The sequence below is a fragment of the Cheilinus undulatus genome, linkage group 11 (genome assembly GCF_018320785.1).
Source record: "Cheilinus undulatus linkage group 11, ASM1832078v1, whole genome shotgun sequence".
Lineage (NCBI taxonomy): Eukaryota > Metazoa > Chordata > Actinopteri > Labriformes > Labridae > Cheilinus > Cheilinus undulatus.
This window is the reverse complement of record NC_054875.1, coordinates 10,704,832-10,725,280: the sequence shown is the minus strand read 5'-3', so window position 1 is coordinate 10,725,280 and position 20,449 is coordinate 10,704,832. Positions and strand designations below refer to the sequence as shown.

The following is a 20,449-nucleotide window of genomic DNA, read 5'->3' as shown; positions in this document are numbered from 1 at the left end:
CACAACTCAACTCCCCCCAAAATGCTAATGACATGTTGTCACTCCGCATACAAACAAAATGACATGACATATAGCCATTAGAGCTCTGACTGACTCTGGGAATGAAAATATGGGGGTAGGGAGCACAAGGTGAGGTAAAGGTGCAGACAAAATCTCTTTCAGGAGTGTCCTGGCCAAGACAGACAGCAGCACACTTATGTTACAAAGTAGATAAGCAGCCGTACAAATAAAATGTCAAAAGCATGAATGCACAGGAAGTTTCAACTAAAAAGAAAGTATTTGCTGAGGTCAACTACAATCAAAATATTTCATTCAAAACAGCTTTAGCCTGATGTGTCTGCCTCCATGTTATTTTACGTCCTCATAAAACAGCAAACAATAATGTGTTCAGTTCTCAAAGTCTCGGGAAAAACACTGAAATGTAGAAGCTATAATGGGAAATAGTGTGTGCATGTATTTTCTCAGAGCTTTTATAATGACTCTTTTAAAATACATGCTTTGTCCTGATTGTTTGTTTAATCTCATGTTTCACTCAATCTAAGGCCCAGACTACAACAATTTTTATGAAATGATTGAAAATTTTCATAAATTTCTGTTGCAATTTCTCATAAAGAAGGAGTTAGTCCAGAGGCTAGACCAGTTGTGGGGAGTGTGACAGTCATTTTTCTTTACTATTTTTAGTTCTCTTGCTATATTTAGTATTTATCTAAATTCAGAAAGCTTTACTGGCACAGAAAACATCAGTTTGCATTGCCAAAGCAGTGTACACCTTTCTAATAATAACAATCGTAATAACAGAAAAAAAGTATTTGGATTTAAGAAATCTGGGGTTAAAGTTATGGTCATAAAAAATTGTAAATTCTATTTTTTGATGAGCAGACTTTCCTGTTCATAAGGAGTCTTTTTGGTTGTGTAATGTTCTGCAGCATTTGCACTGTTGCACTTCACCCAGCAGATATAGTTTCTCTTCGTTGTCCATCCTGATGTTTTTTTTTTTTTTTTTGTCTGCTGGAGAAAAAAATGAAAGAACTGATGTCCTTGTTTAATGGACAGGTGGTTAGAAAGTGCTGCTCTGTTTCCACTTCCTGTTGGCTGCAGTGGGTGCATAGTCTCTCCTCTTTAGGAATCCAGCATTGTCTGACAGCATTCATTGAGTTTATACTTGGTCAAACTTTTCCTGGATCAGTCACAGTACTAAAGGATTATCATATTTAGCTGTAATGCATTTTTATAATGGTGCACAAGTTTTAATCACTTAGCACCTTTGACTGTCATATGTTAAATGTGTGTGTATGTTACCTGAATACCCACTGATCCCTTTGCAGATGAAGTTCCTAATAGATCAAGTTATAGCTGAAGTATTTGATAACTGAAGTAGTTATCATATTGACAGCACTAGAAATAAGTATTTGGAGGGATAATAACACCTTGCATTCCAGTAGTGTTACTGTTCTGAGGTCTGTGCTCAGGCCCTAAAAAATCCTAATATTAGGTGTGTATGATTTTTATCATCATGATATCAAACATATTTCAGTATTAGTTGATTTGAACTAGAATCATATCAAAGTTTATAATTCTGATATTTTAAAACCATAAAAATATCAAGATATACATCATGCATTACCATTCAGCTTAATATATAAAGATATCATTTTGGGTCCGTGCCGCCCAGCCCTAACTTAAATCCTGATATATTTGGGTAGCTGATAAAGATTTAGACATTGTATTTATTTCTAAAAGATTTATTTTTCCAAGATGTTTTTTTGTTCCCCAGACGTCCTCCTGAATTTAACCTCCGGTCTGCCGCTGCAGCTCTTTCTCCCTCCTCCTCCTCCTCCTCACTGCGAGCATATGTTTGTTTTACTTGGCCGCTGACTCCCTGTAAGCCATGCACAGTTTAACTCACATCTACCCCCGGGCAGACATGACCTCTCTGCCTTTTTAAAAGCCCAGAGCTGGACTCGATTGTGGGGGCCCCGCTACCACTTACTCCTCCAGTCCTGAGGGCGATTTGTGTTGTCAAGCCTTCATGTTCCCCCATTCATCCATCCATCGGAGCACGCATTCATCACTGTCGCCATCTCATCCATCTTAACTTCTGCTGACAAACCTAAAGGGGGGTCCTTGGGGGGCTCCCACTCTAGAGCCACTCGGACTCCCAGAATATAACAGACCCCTGCACTCAGTCTTGATAAACAAACACAGAGCCACTCAAGGCACACGGGCCTCTCAAATGACAAACAGTTCCTTAGTCTGAAGCTAAAAGGAGGAAAAATGGCTGATTTAAGTTTGTTACATGTTTTAACTCAAAAGAGTAAAGGCCGTCATCTCAAGGGGCCATCCTGGGACGTCCTGTTGGTGTACAAGACTACTGTCACTGTTACATACTGAGGAAAGTAATGCGTTAGATGGAGTTACATAGTTGATTTTGTCTGTTTTTAATGTGTCACCTCTGTTGGCATTGCACCGCCTCTTTTTAGGCTCATAATTTGTAACTCTGCTGTCTATAGAAATAACTCTTTAACTGGCTAATGATCTGACAACAAAGTAATAAGAGGAATGCAGTTTAAGGCACAGCTGTTTCAGTGAAATCAATACACTGAGGTCTTTGCATTTCATGATGGGCTGGCTTTTGCAACTTTAGCTCAAAAGTCCAACATTATGGAAAAAAACTCCACTAGAGCTGCTTGCTTGAGCCAAAAACACAATCACCTTTTGTTTTTATAAGTATCACCATCAATTACCATTAAATAGACCCCTTTGCGTGTGAATTTTAAATGATTCAATGCCATCATATTGCCTAGAATGGCAGCTGCAGCCATGCAACAAATGATGTTTCTACATTGCATTTCTGCATCAGCGCTGTGATGAAGCTCTTCCATTCTCATGCCTTAAACAGCCTTACTGAGAACACAGTATACAGAAGTATATGAAGTATACCCATTCAGATTTTAATCTCCATAGAGTATACACACCTCTAGATCCCTTCTGGTGCATCTCATTCTGTAGTTATTTTTTCTCAATAGTGGGCAAAGGCATGACACTCTCCCATACTGGCTTCTTCTTTGTTTTGATAAGAATATCAGTTAAAGCCAATGAGAGGCGAGATAGAGATCATACTTTGCAGTTCTCTGGTATTTCTAGCCATGCACTGGAGTTGGCAGCTCTACTTTTTATCAGATTGCTTTCTTCATCAGAATTTTGCACTGATCTGAAGTGAAACAGTAGAAATTGAGTGTCAGTGTGCATAAACAAAAGGCCCATATTGGGCACATGGAATAAGCAAGAGCAGTCTATAGCACAGGTGTCATCCAGAGTTGCTGTTTGAAGAGCTAAAAAAAAGGGCATAAATTAAGGATAAATCCACTTCTATAGGCACTAGTGATTGGTTTTAAAATTATGTAATTGCAGTTAATTTTACTCTTATTGCAAGTCATTCTCATTTTTAATAAGAAAAACTTACAAACAATTAGGAAAGCAGGATTTTCAGCAAACTGTTTTAGAATAAATTGACTGTTTGCATGATGTGTAGAGCAAAGTATCTCAGCTGCAAAAAATAAATAAATAAATAAATAAATAAATAAAAAAAACTTTTTCAACTCCTTTTTTGGCACATTTCAGGTTGAAAATACTGCTCCTTCTGCAGTTTGAAAATTGCATTAGGCCCTATTGCAGTTTCATCTAAATTTTTATTGCACAGACTACACCACAAGACAAAGACACTCTGCTGATCCCATTTTTGGCTCTTTAATGCCTTCGTTATAGGGCTGGGAAATTAATTGAAAATTAGATGAAGTCACAATATGGCCTGCTGCAATTTTCAAATCCCAGAAGGTGCAATATTTCTGAAATTTGTGTCAAAATAGCAGTTTTAAAGTTTTTGTTACAGTAGAGATGTTATGCATGACATCATGCAATCATTCAAGTGCCATTTTTTTTAGAAAAGTCTTTAAAAAATCCTCCCTTTATTTTTGGTCCTTTTTTCTCATTAAATACGAGAATGACAAAAACCCTTCAACGCAACAATTCATATTCAATTTGCAATGCCAGTCAAAAGTTAAGGAATAATTGCATATTAAATCGCAATATTGGAGAAAAAAATTGCAATTAGATTATTTTCCAAAACCATTCAGCCCTACACCGTTATTACCTGAGGAGACGGCACAAAATATCACAGCTTACAAAGACAGTAAATTGGGCTAAAGTTATTTTGCATTGTTCCAAGTCAGAATCCTCAAACTATGGTGGTTTCATCTGTTTTTATTCTGCTGTCCTCCATACCGTGACTTTCTTTGCTCCTTCCTTAAATTCAAGTGAGAGCTGTTGGGAAGGGTGCGCTAATTTACCAACATGACAACACCTATAGACAAAACAGGCCGGAACGGCAAATAGCACAGTAATCATTTAATATTGATTATCTTGTTTGTTTCATTCTCGATCATGGGGAGCTCAAATCATAGCAGCAATTGAAAAGTTCATGCTGTCTTCATCTGTCCTCCTGGTAGAATTAGCAAGCTATGCATGCCCAGTGTTGTTCAACTTCCGCTGGTTCACAGCTACCTGCCCAAAAGCAGGAGAGAAACAGAAACTGTGCAGATGCTTCAGGGATTTTCTGTTTTGTGGTGGCAAAGGCATTTTCTTCCATTGAAGGATAACTGTTATGGAAATGTAGTGGTACAATACTCTACTTGAATAGTTAAACTGACACATTACTTTGTTACATCAAAAATGTACTCTGAGCATGGATGACTTTGTAATACATTCCTCCTCTGCTCAGAAGCCTCCCTCCCACCTTGAATTTAGAGCACACGTTCATGTCAGGTCAACACATTTTGGCTTCCTTCACTGTTATTATTCTGTCTCTGGGCCCTAATGGTCTGAGTGCTGGATCCTCTTTTGGTCGTGCTCCGCTGTGTTTCCATGCTTTGATTGGCTGCTGAAGGAAGGAAGGCTGCATCAGCCTCACACTTCCTGTTTCCTGTTGTGTCCAGCAACAATCCACAGTTGCGCTCCACCTCCTCTGTGGAACCAAGAGATTTCCTTTCACCGGACTTTGCTCTTTTGTCGAGGAATCCTCTTGTTAAACACCTCACTGCAGAGGCATCCAGTGATTTTACTGTCATGGTGACTCATTTGTTGAAGATACACAAAGTCAGTCACCTTTTTTAACAGAGGAATGGGGCTGAAAGTGAAGCTCCAGAGAAGGCGCTCTGCTGCAGGGCTCCTGTTGGGTGGTGTGCACTGGAATGCATCTTGATTATAGAGGCGGCTCACAGCGTAAGGCCATCATCTCCACAGTCCTGACCACGATGCATTGCAGCCTGCACTGTAGCGCCAAAAAGAGGCTAGTCCTCCTCTATTCAGTTGCCATGTGGCATTTCGGCTATTCCCATCTGCAGTGCTTGTGTGTGTGTATGTTTTCTCTTTCAGCACTTGAATGGCATGGCATTCTCTTTGCCTGTTGGTCAGTGGTGAATAGCAATGTTAATGGGTTAGCTGGGCGCCTTTTTAAGTGAAGACTGGGAGGAGAGAAAGGAGGGGAGGAAGGAATTTAGGGATTACGAGGAGGAGAGGTAGGGTTATGAATTGGGGTTTGTAGGCAGCAGCTGTTGCCCCTTCTCAATGGAGGAGTTCACCCTGGCCTGTCTCTTTTCTTTCTCCCTTCTTTTCTTCAGTCCTCAGCAGGATACAGTATTCCTCTCTCTCTCTCTCTTTCTTGAACCTTCTGTTCCTCCTCTGTTCCTCTCTTCTGCCTCGCCCCAACCCCGGCCTCGTTCACGTTAATGAGTACCAGTGGTTGAGAGTGGAACAGCTGGGAAGGAGAGAAGAGCTGCTTTCTTGAAATGAAGATTGAGTAACATGCATGTAGAAAATTAAACTTCTTCTCATGCTGCTTGGGTTTCTTTTCTCTGTATTGTTGTCATGCTAAAACCTCCTCCTTACAGCAGCTCTACGGCACAGCCAATGAACCACAGTCATCATGAAAGCTAAGAAAATCACAACAAATCAAGTAAATCCCCCCTGAGATGATCTAAATCGAAGCTGAGCCATTTGAGCAGTCATTATAGGTGGAAAACTCGAGCACATCTGAACATTTTAGGAGCATGACTTTGCGATTTTAGGCTTAGTTTTTCTTCAAACTTTCCATTAAAACCTGCTTCTGTGCCCAAAAATGCCTCTTTGTGCTCAAATTTTCTCTGTGCTTAAAATGTCTGCAAATCTTTATTTGTTTGCTCAAATTTCCTCCACTTCTGCTCCAATCATCCTCCTCTCAATCAGGCTGCCTCTGCTTGTTTGTGAAACTGCCACTCTGAGTTTTTGTACGTGAGCATACAAAACATTCCCTGCTCTGGTACGAAACTCTCTCTGTGCACCTGAACACATCTCTGCTCCTGGATATTTAATGAACCAACCATAGATAACAGCTACAGGACCTACCACTTATGTTTGCTCAGGCTTGTTTGCTAAATCCTTCAATTTTGCTTTAAAAATAAAACAATTTATTCAGCTATTTCTGCTGGATTTAATTTAATTTTTTTTTCTTAAAAACACCATGGCAGTCAGTTTTTCCCCACATTTGTAATAACTTTGCTAATTTACAGTACAATGCCACTGGTCCCTGACTTTTATTAAAAGTTTCTGTGTTCTTATTTAAAATTTTATTTTAGCAAGTTGCACTAAAGGCCAAAAAGAAACATTACTAGAAAGACAACAGGCAGTGGTTTTACTGCATAGATTTTGCTGCACCTGTGACATTTTCTGCAGTTGCTTAATCTTTGTTGCTTGGCTATAATCATCGTCTCTCTCAGTGCAAGTTCTCTATTATACCTATTCGAAATTTTTAGTAGTTTAATTGAGCCCGGCGGGGGAATTTTTAGGCTGTTATTACTCTGGATAAATGAGAGGCTTTGTGGTGCTGATCAAGGGCTGGTTTGAAAGAGACATATCAGAAAACACTGTTGGTTATCATCAAAACTCAGGAGACTGAATCTACCAGGGATGCTAAATTAACTGGTATGATATTGGTATTGGCAGATACTTGTGCAAAAAAGTGACTTATTGTACTGAGAGAGGAACATTTCTGTTGATATTTACAGATGATATTTTGGCTTTAAAAATCTGCCTTTATCAGCTGTAATTTTTTGGCCGTACAAATGAATATGTGGGTTTTAGGCTGAACCAACAGACGTATGTCAGCTTGAGTATTTTCTTTACTCATCATCCTTCCTTACATTTCCATTTGTTTACTTGTTCAAACTTTAAATTGTGTGGTTTATAGACTAGTTTAAGGTCTTAACTTCATTTAGAAATCACAAACAACTACAACTATTTTGAAAGCAACATATCAGATGTTGTCAAAAATCCAGTATGGTGCACCTTAAAAATTTTTCTGATAATTTTATTTATGAATTAAAGCTCATTTTATATTTTAGTGCAGAAGAGTCTAGCTAAACATCTGAAATCAACAACCACAAAACAACAAATAAGTTATATAAAGAAATACAAATAATAAAAGTTTTAATCAAAAAACTATAATTATAAAAATTTTAATGGAAATAAAAAATGAAAATTCGCTTTAAAGTAAGTCTCCTTTGCCTTGTTGCTGTAGCTTAGCACACAATATTTTCCTGGCTGTTTTGTGTATAAACTTTACTTTGTCTAAAAGCAAAAAAAGCATCTTATTCATGAAAAACACAACAAATCTATGCATTTTAGAGCAAAATTATGAGTAAACTTGATAACAGTAGATGGTATCTCCATTGCAGTTATTCATGAAAAAGTTGCCCCCAAACTTTGCAGTGATCAGGACAAAAATTTCATCCCCAAATTATAACACCTTTAAGTATGCATTCTTTTTCATTATTACTTTAATGTAGGATTAAATTATTAAATGCACAATCAAATGAGATAAAACCAGTTGTTATTTTTCCTCTCTGAGCAACGAAAGATGAATCATCTGTTTAAAAATACAGGGATTTTAATTTGAATGATTATAACTTACTGCATGTGGTGACAAATAATGTTAAAAAAAATGCCTATAATAAGGATGTATGACATGGGATTTTAACTGATATCTGATACACTGAAATGAGACAAATAACTTTAGATGATTCTGCTTTTAATACTGATATTCAAATGTAATTCAGGCCTAAAACTACAGTTCTTAAAGCATTAACTTAGGTTTTAGGATGTACAAATTAAACACATTTGAGTCCTTAAAACACACTTTAAAGTGTAAGGAATATTTATTGATGTGGCAAATACTTACAGCTGATAGAGATCACTTTTATAGTTTAGATATGAGCTGAAATTTTCACATCTGCTGATACTAATAAAATGCCATTTATATTGTGCATCCTAATCTTGAAACTTATTGAAATGTACATTTTGGATTTTTTTTCATTAAAAATAATATGTTACATAATAAATGCAAATTTGTTTGTATTGGGTATTAATCAATGGAGAAAAGCAGTCAAAATGAGCTCTTCTAGTAGGTCTGTAATTCTGGCCTTTCTAGTGTTAACATTTTAATGCTGATTGGGTTGCGTTGTCCTGCTTAAACACCCCCTCATAGTACCACAGCAACACCAATCAACCACAATTATAGAAAAATCTTGGAGAAAATCCTGATAAATCAAGTAAATCCCCCTGTTATGATTGAAATGGAAGTGGAGCCTTGTGCTTTCAGTCTTGTGTGAAGTTATTTGTTCCTTCCAAATGGACTTCATTTCAAATAAACCACAGTGACATAGCGAGACAGTATCTCTGAGTGAATCTGATATCGTCTGGCTCTTCGGTTTGACTCGCCTCTGCTGGAATCTGACAGAGAAGATGTTTGACTTTTATTGCTCTGCCTTCATTTTCAACTCTCTCTGCCTTATCTGATCGTTCTCAAACCATTCTCTTCTTCGCGTCTTTTTCCTCTGCTTCTCTCGGCCTGCATGTTTGCTCTCATTTGCATTGTCAACATCTGAAGACACGAGCTATTTAAACGCTGCAGGCGACTTGGAAGGAAGGAAATGTGCGTGCGTGTTTGAATATGAGTGCGTGTGTGTTTCTGAATTGACTTGGCAGAAGGACATGAACAGGTGACAGGCAGCAGACTTAATCCCTCTTCTGATGTCAGAATCACCCATGTGTCCACGGGTGTGCTTTGCATACATGTATGTGTGTTTAGTGCATACATCGGGGTGTGGGTGGATGTGTGCAGTTCATGCATGAACTTGAACGTGTGTGATGAATGTGTGATGGTGTGAGGACATGAAGCAGCAGCCGTTGGAATGCTCTCGCAGAGTTAAAGGAGGGGGGGGCGTCTCATTTTCACTCTCCTTTATGGGGCGCTCTCTCCAAAATTTCACACCGTATTAAGCTCATGTTTCAGCGCCGCTACGCACAGCTGGATCTTCTACCTGTATTCCTTCATCCTGGGCTGGACCTGTGAAATCATGTCATCTTATCTCGGTGATACAGTTACAGTGGTCTGCATGTTGGTCCCTGAAAGACAAAACATAATAAGTGCAAGAAGGATTTAGTGCAAAATAATGCTCTGCATTGAGCTGCTTCTCTTGTTATGTTTTTTCTGATTTTTGTTGCCTTTAGTTCTCATTGACTTACTGTGGAGGAATGTGGGATGACTGGTTATGTTTGTTCAGAAAGACACAGCAAGGACTCAGAATCAGAGGGGGTTGGTGGCTGCACCAGTGAAGAGTAGGAGTGCCGGCTTTGCAGGAAGGGTAGGGCTTGTGAGCGGTGTCTTAGTGGTAATGGACAGTCTGTATAGTTACATCCAGAAAGAAATGTAATAGTTGTGTAAGTCTGACTAAAAATCCCTCTGAATATGAATGTAAATATTAGTTCAACTGAAAATGTATAAAGTAGACTCTCTCAGAGATGATGCACTTAAAGATCTACTTACTCTTGCATGTTTAAGTCTCAGTCAGTCTAGAATGGAGCAGATGTTCTGTGCTTGATCCAGTTTTCCACACCTGGCTTTGACCTGGAAGTCAGTATGCATGAATGCTATTAGTAGCTCATGCAACCAATAACCAAAATTTGGAACTGATATGCATTTATCATGGCATAGCAAAATTAAAATTGCATGATAAAAAATAATGAAGGCAAATTAACAATTTAGAGGTTAGTGCTGAAAAGGTTACAGCCAAGTCAGAGGACCTATCGCTGCTGAAAGTTTTCTGTCATCCTCACTCCTTAAACTCTAGAATGGATCCTAGTCTTAAGTTTGAGGTCTGATCTTTGGTCAGTTTAATTCTTACACCTAAGAAGAATTTATTTTTGTGTTATTTCAAGCCCATTGCCACAATTGTGTGCGGGGACCTCACTTCAAACTTGCTGTTTAATCAGAAAAAAATAATTTCAGTAGCAGGTCATTTGTCTATTTTATCATCATGATACCTGTGTTTGGAAATATTGGTAAAAACTGAATATTTTGCACCCCTAAAATGTGGCAAATTACAAACTACTATTGCAGGGGGACATGTTTCTTCACTTCCTTCATTGTATTGGGACAAGGAAAGTAGTCCAGTTGAATGTGCTAATCAAGCTGTACTTGTACCTCGGCTTAGCTGTGCATATAAATGTGCTGAATATTAAAAGCAGTTCGATTTGCAACAGTTTTAAGATGCACAACATCACAGGAGATCTTCTTCAGCTAAAAGTCCTAAAAGTAATTTATTGCTGATGCTGTCTGGGACTTGTAAGTCGAATGAACAAAGTGTTTGACAATAGCTTTATGCATGTGTTGTTGTCTGCATTCAGATGTCACCTTAAGCTAAAATGGTAGCGTAGATTCTATTTGTACCAAAAGTAAACTGAAGAGTACAAATGCACAGAGCTGCAAAGTTTGTTTATGTTTGCACCAAGAAAACGAGAAAAAGATCCAGTGGTACTAGCTAAAAGGGAACATCCTGCAAACTTGTAAGTCTGACAGCTTCTGTCAATAAATCGATTCCCAAGCAGTGACTGTACATCAAGAAAAGAGCAGTAGTCCGGTTAAATAGCATAATCAAGCTACAGGTGTAGCCTAACTTGCATTTAAACATAGTGACTATTCTAAAAGGTAGAGTGAACACTTTGAAGAGCCTTGCCTCCATCTTCCCCCCCACATCTCTGTCACTCGTCCAATCAGACCTTTAACCTTGACATAGTAATGCGATAGCTCAGCCTGTCTAGGTTGCACATAGGTTAATAGTTCACAGCATAACTGGTGTTTCAAACAGGCTCGAATGATGTGGAGAAACTGGCTGTGTTGTGCAATGCAAAAGTTGCCTGAAGTCACTATTGTCCTTGTTCACCTGTTAATGTAAATATTTTTTTGTCTTTGCAGAATGTAAGCCTGGCTTCTTCAAAGCTGAAGCTTCCAGTGACAAGTGTGAGCCGTGTCCTGCAAATACCCAGAGGCTTAACTCTGGGGCCTCCTCCTGTCCCTGCATGGATGGTTTCTACAGGGCCCCGTCAGACCCCCCTACTGGACCTTGCTCAGGTAACAAATCTTCATAAACCTTCTTTAAAACCTTGTACCAGTGTTAAAGAATAGGTCGTCAATAAAGAAGCATCTAAAATGTTTCCCTGCAAAGTTTTAATATGACTTAAATAAAGCACCAGAATCCTAAAACTTGGGCGTTCAGCTACAATAAAATCTGGATTATAAGTCACCCTGCTATGTAAGGCACAGCCTATTTTTAGGGCTCTCCGAGGGGTAAAAGGTTTAAGCTTTCTGCTTGTTCAGCAGTTTTGTTTGCTTTCAGCAAAGCCCACAACATGCAGTTTCTGTGCAGCTTTGGAGCTCTTAGTACCGTCTGTTTTCACCCAGAGTTTGCACTCCTAGCTTTAATATGGTTGTTGTGAAGTACAGACTCACATCCCACAAGTCGTGCCGCCTCATTATTTGCTGCCTGGTTTTCTTCTTCCCTTTATCAAACTATCATCTTAACTCTTATCATCTCCTTTAGGCCTCCCCTCTGCCCCACAAAACCTCATGGCCACCACCACCCAGCTCTCCGCTGGAAAACTCCTCCTCTCCTGGAGCCCTCCTAAAGACACCGGAGGCCGGGACGACATCACCTACAGCATTGAGTGCCAGCGCTGTGAGGGGGACGTGTGCCAGCCCTGTGGGGAGAAGATCCGCTATGAGCCGGCCAGCGCAGGTCTGACTGACACCAAGGTTTCTGTGAGCGAGCTGGATGCTCATCTCAACTACACCTTCACCGTGGAGGCTCACAGTGGCGTGTCAGTGTTCGCCAGTCAGATCATGCCACGTGGTAATAGACCATCCACCAGCGCTCTGACTACATCTCTGCACTACACAGGTGAGTGCTGCTGATAGGAGGAGGAGCAGGGAGGCTATCTGTGTCGCAGTAATGACAGATGTTATCACTGAGTACAGGCAGTAGAGAGAAGACTCTCTTATTCTGAGTGTTGGTAGAAATTTCTGCCATGTTTAATAAGATTTTAACCCTCAAATAATTTTCTTCTCCTCTTTCCTCAGATCCACCAAAGATTACCACGATGCGATTGGTGGAGAAGACCCCCAACAGTCTGTCCCTCTCCTGGGACGTTTCACCACGACCCAGGGTCCAATCACGACCAATCCGCTATGAACTGACATACCGCAAGAAGGTCTGCAACTTTGATTTTACATCGTCTTCCTTATATTGAACTACAATATGTCATTTCATATATATTTATGTTTTTACAAGTTCATTTGTCTTACTCAGATGTTTAAAGCTGAGTTTGTAGTTTCAAAACCACACATGTGTACACTAGATTTTAAAGCATCTGACAGGTGAAATGTCAAAGACATTCTTTGAAAAATCTAAGCAGACACAGTGAGTTAAATAGAATAAAGATAATGCTTGGAAACTGGCCCAAAATCAGGGTCAGAACTCCTTAGCTGAGCCTGATCATGAGATAAAGTTATATCTGCAGAGCAGAACACAACACAGGAAAGGACACTTTTCACAATAAATTTCAAACTCATTTTGATAAATTCATACTGTAATACATAAGATTTATCCAACAAAGCAAGTTTAGTAAATATCAAGTACTTTAATAGCTATTCAAAATGCTTCACAGAGTTGAAAACGAATAATTTACAACAATATTAGGTTCAGTGTTCAAGGTTGAAGGTATATATCAGTACCTGGAAAGGTAAATTTGTTGTGTAGAGGGTTTTCCCAGTTCCAAAAAACCTAATAAGGGCAATACTTATTCAAAATTCAAGATGCATCCAGACAAAATATACAACTGTGACATTCTACCCTTTAACACACCAACAAACAGAGTGAAGAAGCTGAAACTCAAAATTTAAAGAATGACAACATTCATAAAGAACAGAGCTCAAAGATACAGTGGCACAGAGGAAAGATCTGTAAAGAAGTGTCTCAGCTATAAGCTTACTCACCACCTTTACAACTTGGTTGAGAGCATTTTTGTTTTCAATAGAAAGAGGGAGCTGGTTTAAAAGGCAATACTTTCAATTTACCAGTCGCTCTACAACCCTAATTCCAAAAAAGTTGGGATGCAGTATAAAATTATATTTTTTAAATTTTATTTTGTTTGTACAAGAAAAAAAAAATACAATTTGTATACACAGCTTTCACAAGGAAAGTACAAACGTGGATTTGTGCAGGTGAGGTAAGGAAACTCAAGAAGTGCTTAGAATTAAACCTCACCTTGTTAAGTACTAATCAGTATCACCTAGTGGTGATTAAAGACAATATAAATACAATAAAATTTGAATTAAAACAGAATGCAATGATTTGCAAATCTCATAAACCCATATTTTCTTCACATTAGAATATAAATGAACATCAGATGTTGAAACCGAGACATTTTACAATTACATGAAAAATATTAGTTCATTTTGAGTTTGATGGCAACAACATGTCTCAAGAAAGTAGGGATGGGGGAACAAAAGGCTGGAAAAGTAAGTGGAACTAATGAAAAACAGCTGGAATGTTTTTTTTGCAATGAATTAGGTTAATTTTCAAAAGGAAACAGAGTATTTTAGAGAGGCAGCGTCTCTCAGAAGTAAAGATGGGCAGAGATGAGAATAAAATGTGGGTTTAGGAAATTTGCAAATCATTGGTTTCTGTTTTTATTTAGTTGTTACACAGTGCCCTAACTTTTTTGAACTGGGCCTGATTGATGATGATCAATGGATAAACGGATGAAAAAGAAATGAAGTATGACACTACACAAAAAATTACTTTTGCCACAAAATATATTAAAAATCTCTCAATCTAGGCAATTAAATATCATTATCTACATGCCACACAGAGTAATGGTTCTCTTAAGTCTCTGACCTCTGATAGACACATATTTACCAGCTGGTTTTGCCTAATCATGCTAGCTTTTCTATGATAATCTATTCGAGAACGTCTTAATTTTCAATATACTGAACTCTCCCTTTGGCCTTCCCTCCTTCTGTCTTGCAGGATGATAACCTGGATGTGACGACCTACACTGTCCTCATACTGGAGAAGAATTCTGTCCAGATCAGTGATCTGTCTCCAGGTACGGCCTACCTGTTCAGAGTTCAGGCCCTCAGCAGTGACGGCAGCCCTGGAGGCTCCAGCATGGAGGAGCAGTTTGAGACTTCCCTGAAAGGTACTGAAAAGAACCAACATTAAAAACAAGTTGCACATGCTTTGATGAGAAAAACAGTTTTTCTGATATGTGTCTATGTTTTGTGATGTTTTTTGCAGAGCGCCTGACTCAAAACAACACAGCAGTAATCTTCTGTGCAGCGATCGGAGGAGCAGCCATGTTGTTCATCGTGGTTGTGGTGCTGTTCCTTCGTAGACGGTGAGTATCCCTCTGCTGCTCTCATGTTTGTCTGTCAGTCCATCCCGTAGATCAGTCAGAATGGACTCTGCTTCAGCAGCTTCCTCTCTCATTCTTCTGCTTTTCCTTTGTGGGGCCTCCAAATGCCCTCTGCATTCAGTCTGTCCTCACCTCTCTCTTTCTCTCTTCCTTTAGCCAACTTTCTCTTTCTCTTTATCTGGTTCTGTGTCCCAGCACTCACTGGGGAAGAATTTGCGTTGAATGTGCCTTGTCATTGCTCATTGGTTATTTTCTAGTAAGTGTTGGGTCTTTTGAAAGGAAATTGGTCCGGGGTGGTACATTGTTGGTGATAAGAGGGGCTTGGTTTCTTTCTGTAGCAGGCTGCAGGCACTTTGTAGAGGTGACCTGTGCCTGCACTGAAGCAGACTGTAGCCCGTCTGTCCGCCTCCCTCCTGCCTGCTTGTCTCTCTTTCAGGCTTTAAAATCGGCTCAGCAAACACAGTCTATGGTTAGCCTTTTTCAAAAGGCTGCTTATGTTTGAAAAGCTGATTGCAGCAGTGTCGGGATCCTTTTCCAAGCCTCAGAACATTTGGAAAAATGGCTACAAAGGTTTCTATGTGCTATTGATATTAAGGCTGGAAAATGAAAGTTAAAGGTGAATCTGTTCTATGAAAGTGTGATATTAAATTTTAGATCTTTTTCTGCAGGAAGAGAAACTCTCACACCCGGCAAGGACCAGAGGACACCTACTTCTCCAGCTCAGGTAGACAGAAAAGCTCTTTCACCTCTTCTTTTTTCTATAGTCCTTATTTTTGAAATTAGTTTGATTTAGTGTTAAAAACTTCTGCAGTCTCTAATATGGGAGGGAACTGAGTTTCACTCATGCTTCTGTGACTGAAAATGCAGATTGTCCAAAAGCAATTCTCCCTGACATTGTTCCTGCAGAGTTTAAACACATTGCTTAAGTGGTGGTGGTGCCTGATCATGAACCAGTTTATACATCAGTCTGCAAAACAAAGACAGCTGTCAAAGTCCTTTAGTTAAACTTCTGAATAATGTTACAGTGGCGGTAGCTCCTTGGTTTTTATCAATAGTTTTCAAAGATTGTTTGTAGAGGGTTTGTAATGATTTGAGAGTGGTTTCTCCAGCCTGGGATCAGCTTGTGACACTGTTAGTGTAGAGGCAGCCAAAGGTAATTGATGCCTTACATGTCTGAAATTCATCAGGCTAACACTTAGATTTCTAGAAATGTTTTTGTGTGTTTCTTGAAGTTAAAATTAAAATCAGCAGCTCTGTCTAGAAGTTAAAAATGCTCAGTTAATTGCATTACCCCGCCTTTAACTGTCACATGAGGTTGACGCATAGTATTATGCAGAACTTTAGGCATGTTTGGGCGAATAATTGAGGCTAAAGTAAGGCGTAGATGTGGTGAGTAAGCTGCCTAAGGGCACCATCAGATTGTAGGAGGACTGGCACAACCCCAGTCATACTCTGGACATCCCTGGGTATTACCATGGGCATGGAAAAATAATCTATTTAAGTCCATCCCTTCAAGGCGAAATAAAGGGTGGATGTGGAGGGGAAGCATTGCCTAGGGCACTGGCTCTCACTTGGGGTCCGGGGGGGGGGGGGTTGTCTGCGTTTGTCAAAATTTATTTGCACATCCTAACTAAATTCGTTGTAAAACACAAAATTGATATTTTACACAAAAGTCAGCATGAATCACTTTATATTACCATGGGTCTTCAGGGGGCTTGGCTTTTTTTAGAGTAAAGTAGGGGGGCTCATAGGAATGAGGGTTTGGAACCACTGGCCTAGGGTACCATCCAGGGAGGTAGTAGGCTGCCATGAGCCCCTCCTCTCTGGACGTATTACCAGGGGTGACCCCACTTCTCCCACCACCACCACCACCATTAAGCCCCATGTTGTAGCACATCTAACCCTGTGATGAATCCTTAGCGCCCTGCATGCCTCAAACTTACGGGCAGGACAGTTTAAGATTTCTAGAGATGTAGAGAAGTGCATGCCTACTGCTTAAGAACATGCCTACAGTTTGCTGCTACATCAGTGTGGTCTGAATCTATGATTAAGAACTAGAAGACAGCTTAATATAATATATATAGTGTTAAAAACTGCTATACTAGGCATACATGAAGAAATATACAGGAGTGCATGTACAAAGTGACTCAATGAAGTGCGGCAATTCCCAGTTAAAGTGACACTTTGCAGGGGTTCCATTATGTTTGACTTATCCAATTAAGGAAAACAATTAAACTACTGTTCTTTGTTATTCTTTTATTTCTAAATCTGTTCAGTCTTAAGCAAATTTTGTTCATATATGAACCTGTTTCTTTACTGAAAAAAATCTGGAACTTCTGGTGACTACAAAGTAACATTAGCTCAACCACAGGAAAAAGGAATTTGCTATGGAAAGAAAAATGACTTGAAGACACAAGGAAACGGTAAAAAAAGTGCAATGTTTGGTACAGACTACATCTGACTTCTGACTGCAAGGTTTTTAAAATAAAATGACTTTCCAAGGTGCAGTGGTGCAGCTTTTTCATCACTTTGAAAACAAGCAGACACCGCAGTGAGCCAGCTGTTTCCTCTCTATGTTAGTTTAATTGCGGTATGCCTTAAACAGCAAAGTAGCGTGTAAATAATTTGTTTATTTTGGACCTTCATGTCATTGTGAGTAATGTTTTAATGCCGACAGCCCTAGTTTGATTACACGTCTCTTATATTTTTTCCTACAGAGCAACTGAAGCCTCTAAAAACCTACGTGGATCCGCACACGTACGAAGACCCAAACACAGCCGTCCTGAAGTTTGCCACTGAAATCCACCCCAGCCACATAACCAAACAGAAAGTCATTGGAGCTGGTGAGTGACGGCCCTGCTAAGACAAACTGCTGAGGGGCTTAACTCTGAGATGTTGAAAGATTTTTCCAATCCCCAAATTCACTGTTTATATTGTGCATTTTCTCCACCTTAAAAGGCTGACTGACATTGGTTACTTTAGCGAGATTAAAAACGATCTGGCTGAGTCTCACACAACAAGTTGAGACATTTTGTTGTTTGGCAACTCTTGGCCGTGAGATGCAGGTTTTTTGGCTCAAGCTGACGAACGATTACTCAGACAAAGTGTCTCTGAAAAAGTATTTTGGAAAGATATCAGAGCACCTTTCTGGTCCCTGCCCAGATCTTTCATTAAAGGTTTATTCAAGTGCAACCACCTTTAACCTTTGAACCGAGCGTCTATTTTCTACATACACCCCCTCGTCAGTTCCCACGACCATGCCCCCCTTCTTTCTCCTCATGTGACAGCTGATTCCCATGCTTCCACACCACAGGCCATCTACTAATTAAACAAAATAGACTCTCTCTCTCTCTCAACACCCAGCCTGAACACACCTCTGTGAATGAGCCTCAGGCAAAACAGCCGCAGAGACTTCCTTCTTTTCACGCTGCAGCAGAGAAATCCCCTGCAGCTAGTAACCTGAGAACTCTATCAAACACATATTTGTTTGATATCTCTGTCTTGTCTCATTGATGTTGTTTATTTTCCTTCAGGGGAGTTTGGTGAGGTGTACCGTGGTATTCTGAAGGTGCCAGGGAGGAAGGAGGTGGCAGTGGCTATTAAGACGCTGAAGCCGGGCTACACAGAGAAACAGAGGCAGGACTTTCTGAGCGAGGCCTCCATCATGGGCCAGTTCTCCCACCAGAACATCATCCGTCTGGAGGGGGTGGTGACCAAATGTAAGGACTTCTGTGAGTTTTGTGGCCGTTTTTTTACTTTACTTAACATTTCAAATGCATATTTTGGTCTGGTTTTGGCAACTGATCTGCTCTAATTGTTTGTATGTGCAGTCAAACATGCGATGATTGTGACTGAATACATGGAGAATGGAGCACTGGACAGATACCTCCGGGTAAGTATTCAAAATACTTTTATTCAGGTGATATGTTTTACATACCTGTTGCTACTGAGCTAAAATGATTATTAAATCAGCTCCTTGGCCATTTTGCTCAACAATTGGTTCTATGTTAGCATGTGAACGTCTACGTTTGGATGACAAAAATTTGGTAACTTGCATGATCGTAGATCATACCCTATTCACTAGATGGTGCATACGCCATTTTGGGCTTTCTGTATCCTCTAGGCCGGTGATTTTTCAAGTATTTCTTGCTCAAGGCACACCATCTTCATATCCATGCAAAATCTTATCTTAAGCTGTAGTATGATGCATGGTTGAAGCACAATGCACACCTAGACATGCCTCACTCCACCATCTGGGAACAACTAAATTACATAAACAAATGCTAAAAGTTACACATTTGCAGCCTAAATTTTAGCCATACCAGCCTTATTCACAGTTGCTTATTCAAACAATCTGCTGTAGCCAATCTAAACTTTTTTGAACCCATTTATAGTCATTTTTATACCAAATCTTCCAAAATTGTGCATACTAAACCCAATTCATAGCTTGCAGTTCAGTCCCATGACACATGTAGTAGCCTGGAGGGCAAAAAGACCTTTGCAGCTACTGTTGACCACTACATGGAGCTGCAGCACTGAGTATTTTAATTCTCCATCCTGTCAAAATAATGCATTTTTACATCACCTGATAACCACAGAAAAACAAAGATTTAAATTTGAAATGCAAGCTTCTGTCACATTGGACCATTATACTGCACTTAAGAAAGTTCCAGCCTGAACTTAGCTTGTTGATGTTTACATTATGATAAATCTGCCAAAGTCCTCTTTTTGCAGTGCCACCAGGCCTAAAGTCTGGTACGGATAGTTTGCTGCATTAATTATGTTTTAGGGTCAACAGTGCTACTGTTTGTTTGAAGGGTAAGAAATTATTCACCATTAAAGTACAGGAGAGTGCTAAATAGCTGGTATTTGTCAATTCATATTACTTAAAAATATTCTGAGGATCATGAGCTGTCAATCAGCATTCTAGCTCTTTAATGCCAGTTAAGGCCAGCTCAGACTGCATGAGTTTCTTTGGTCGTTTTCGACTGCACCATGTCTGACTATGCCACTAAAATCTTGACCCATCTTGGCCTCCAGTCTGGCCACACTACAAGAGTGATCCCAACCGCTCATTGTATGCTGATGTCACTGCTGTCTCCATGCGAGTTCACAGGTGGTCAGGGAGGTGTGTCAATAAGTGTAATTAGTGTGTGTGTCAATTAGTGGTATTTTGCTTTGAAAAAGAAGAAAAAAAAATCAAATAATACACAATCATTGACCCATCATGATGTTTCAGAAAGAGGACAAAGAAGACCAGCTCTTCTTTGAATTGACCTTGAGGTATCAATGTGACAAAATGTTAAGGAAAAATAACCCAGGTAACTTTACCAGTGCATACAGCTTTAGTGTATTTACTCAAACAAATACCTGGGGAGAGAAAAAATAAGAACTTGTGTGATGCCACTCTGGTAAATAATGACAGAAAGAGAAGCAAATGCTCCTCTGTTGGTAGGTGTCAGGATGCATGTTGTTGGTGTCAAGTCAGGGTGTCAAATTAGACGACAATACAAGGAAAATTCTGACATGCTAGTCTTGCCAAATTGGATGCGTCGATGATCATGTCACGCTACAAGATGCTTCATGATGCTTATATTCAGGGTTG

The 20,449-nt window shown here is 39.6% G+C and overlaps 1 protein-coding gene across 2 annotated transcripts in view; it reads left to right on the top strand.

Moving 5' to 3' along the window:
- Nucleotides 1-20,449, top strand: part of epha2b (eph receptor A2 b) — a 50,314-nt gene that overhangs the window by 18,664 nt on the left and 11,201 nt on the right. Inside the window, exons 4-12 of one of the 2 annotated variants that reach the window (XM_041799020.1) lie at nucleotides 11,345-11,500; nucleotides 11,970-12,326; nucleotides 12,506-12,636; nucleotides 14,457-14,628; nucleotides 14,727-14,826; nucleotides 15,513-15,568; nucleotides 17,562-17,687; nucleotides 18,378-18,563; nucleotides 18,675-18,736. In XM_041799020.1, the coding sequence (XP_041654954.1) occupies nucleotides 11,345-11,500; nucleotides 11,970-12,326; nucleotides 12,506-12,636; nucleotides 14,457-14,628; nucleotides 14,727-14,826; nucleotides 15,513-15,568; nucleotides 17,562-17,687; nucleotides 18,378-18,563; nucleotides 18,675-18,736 (1,346 nt within the window). Of the gene's footprint in view, nucleotides 1-11,344; nucleotides 11,501-11,969; nucleotides 12,327-12,505; nucleotides 12,637-14,456; nucleotides 14,629-14,726; nucleotides 14,827-15,512; nucleotides 15,569-17,561; nucleotides 17,688-18,377; nucleotides 18,576-18,674; nucleotides 18,737-20,449 lie in introns of both variants that reach the window. The other variant, XM_041799019.1, reaches the window with a different exon arrangement.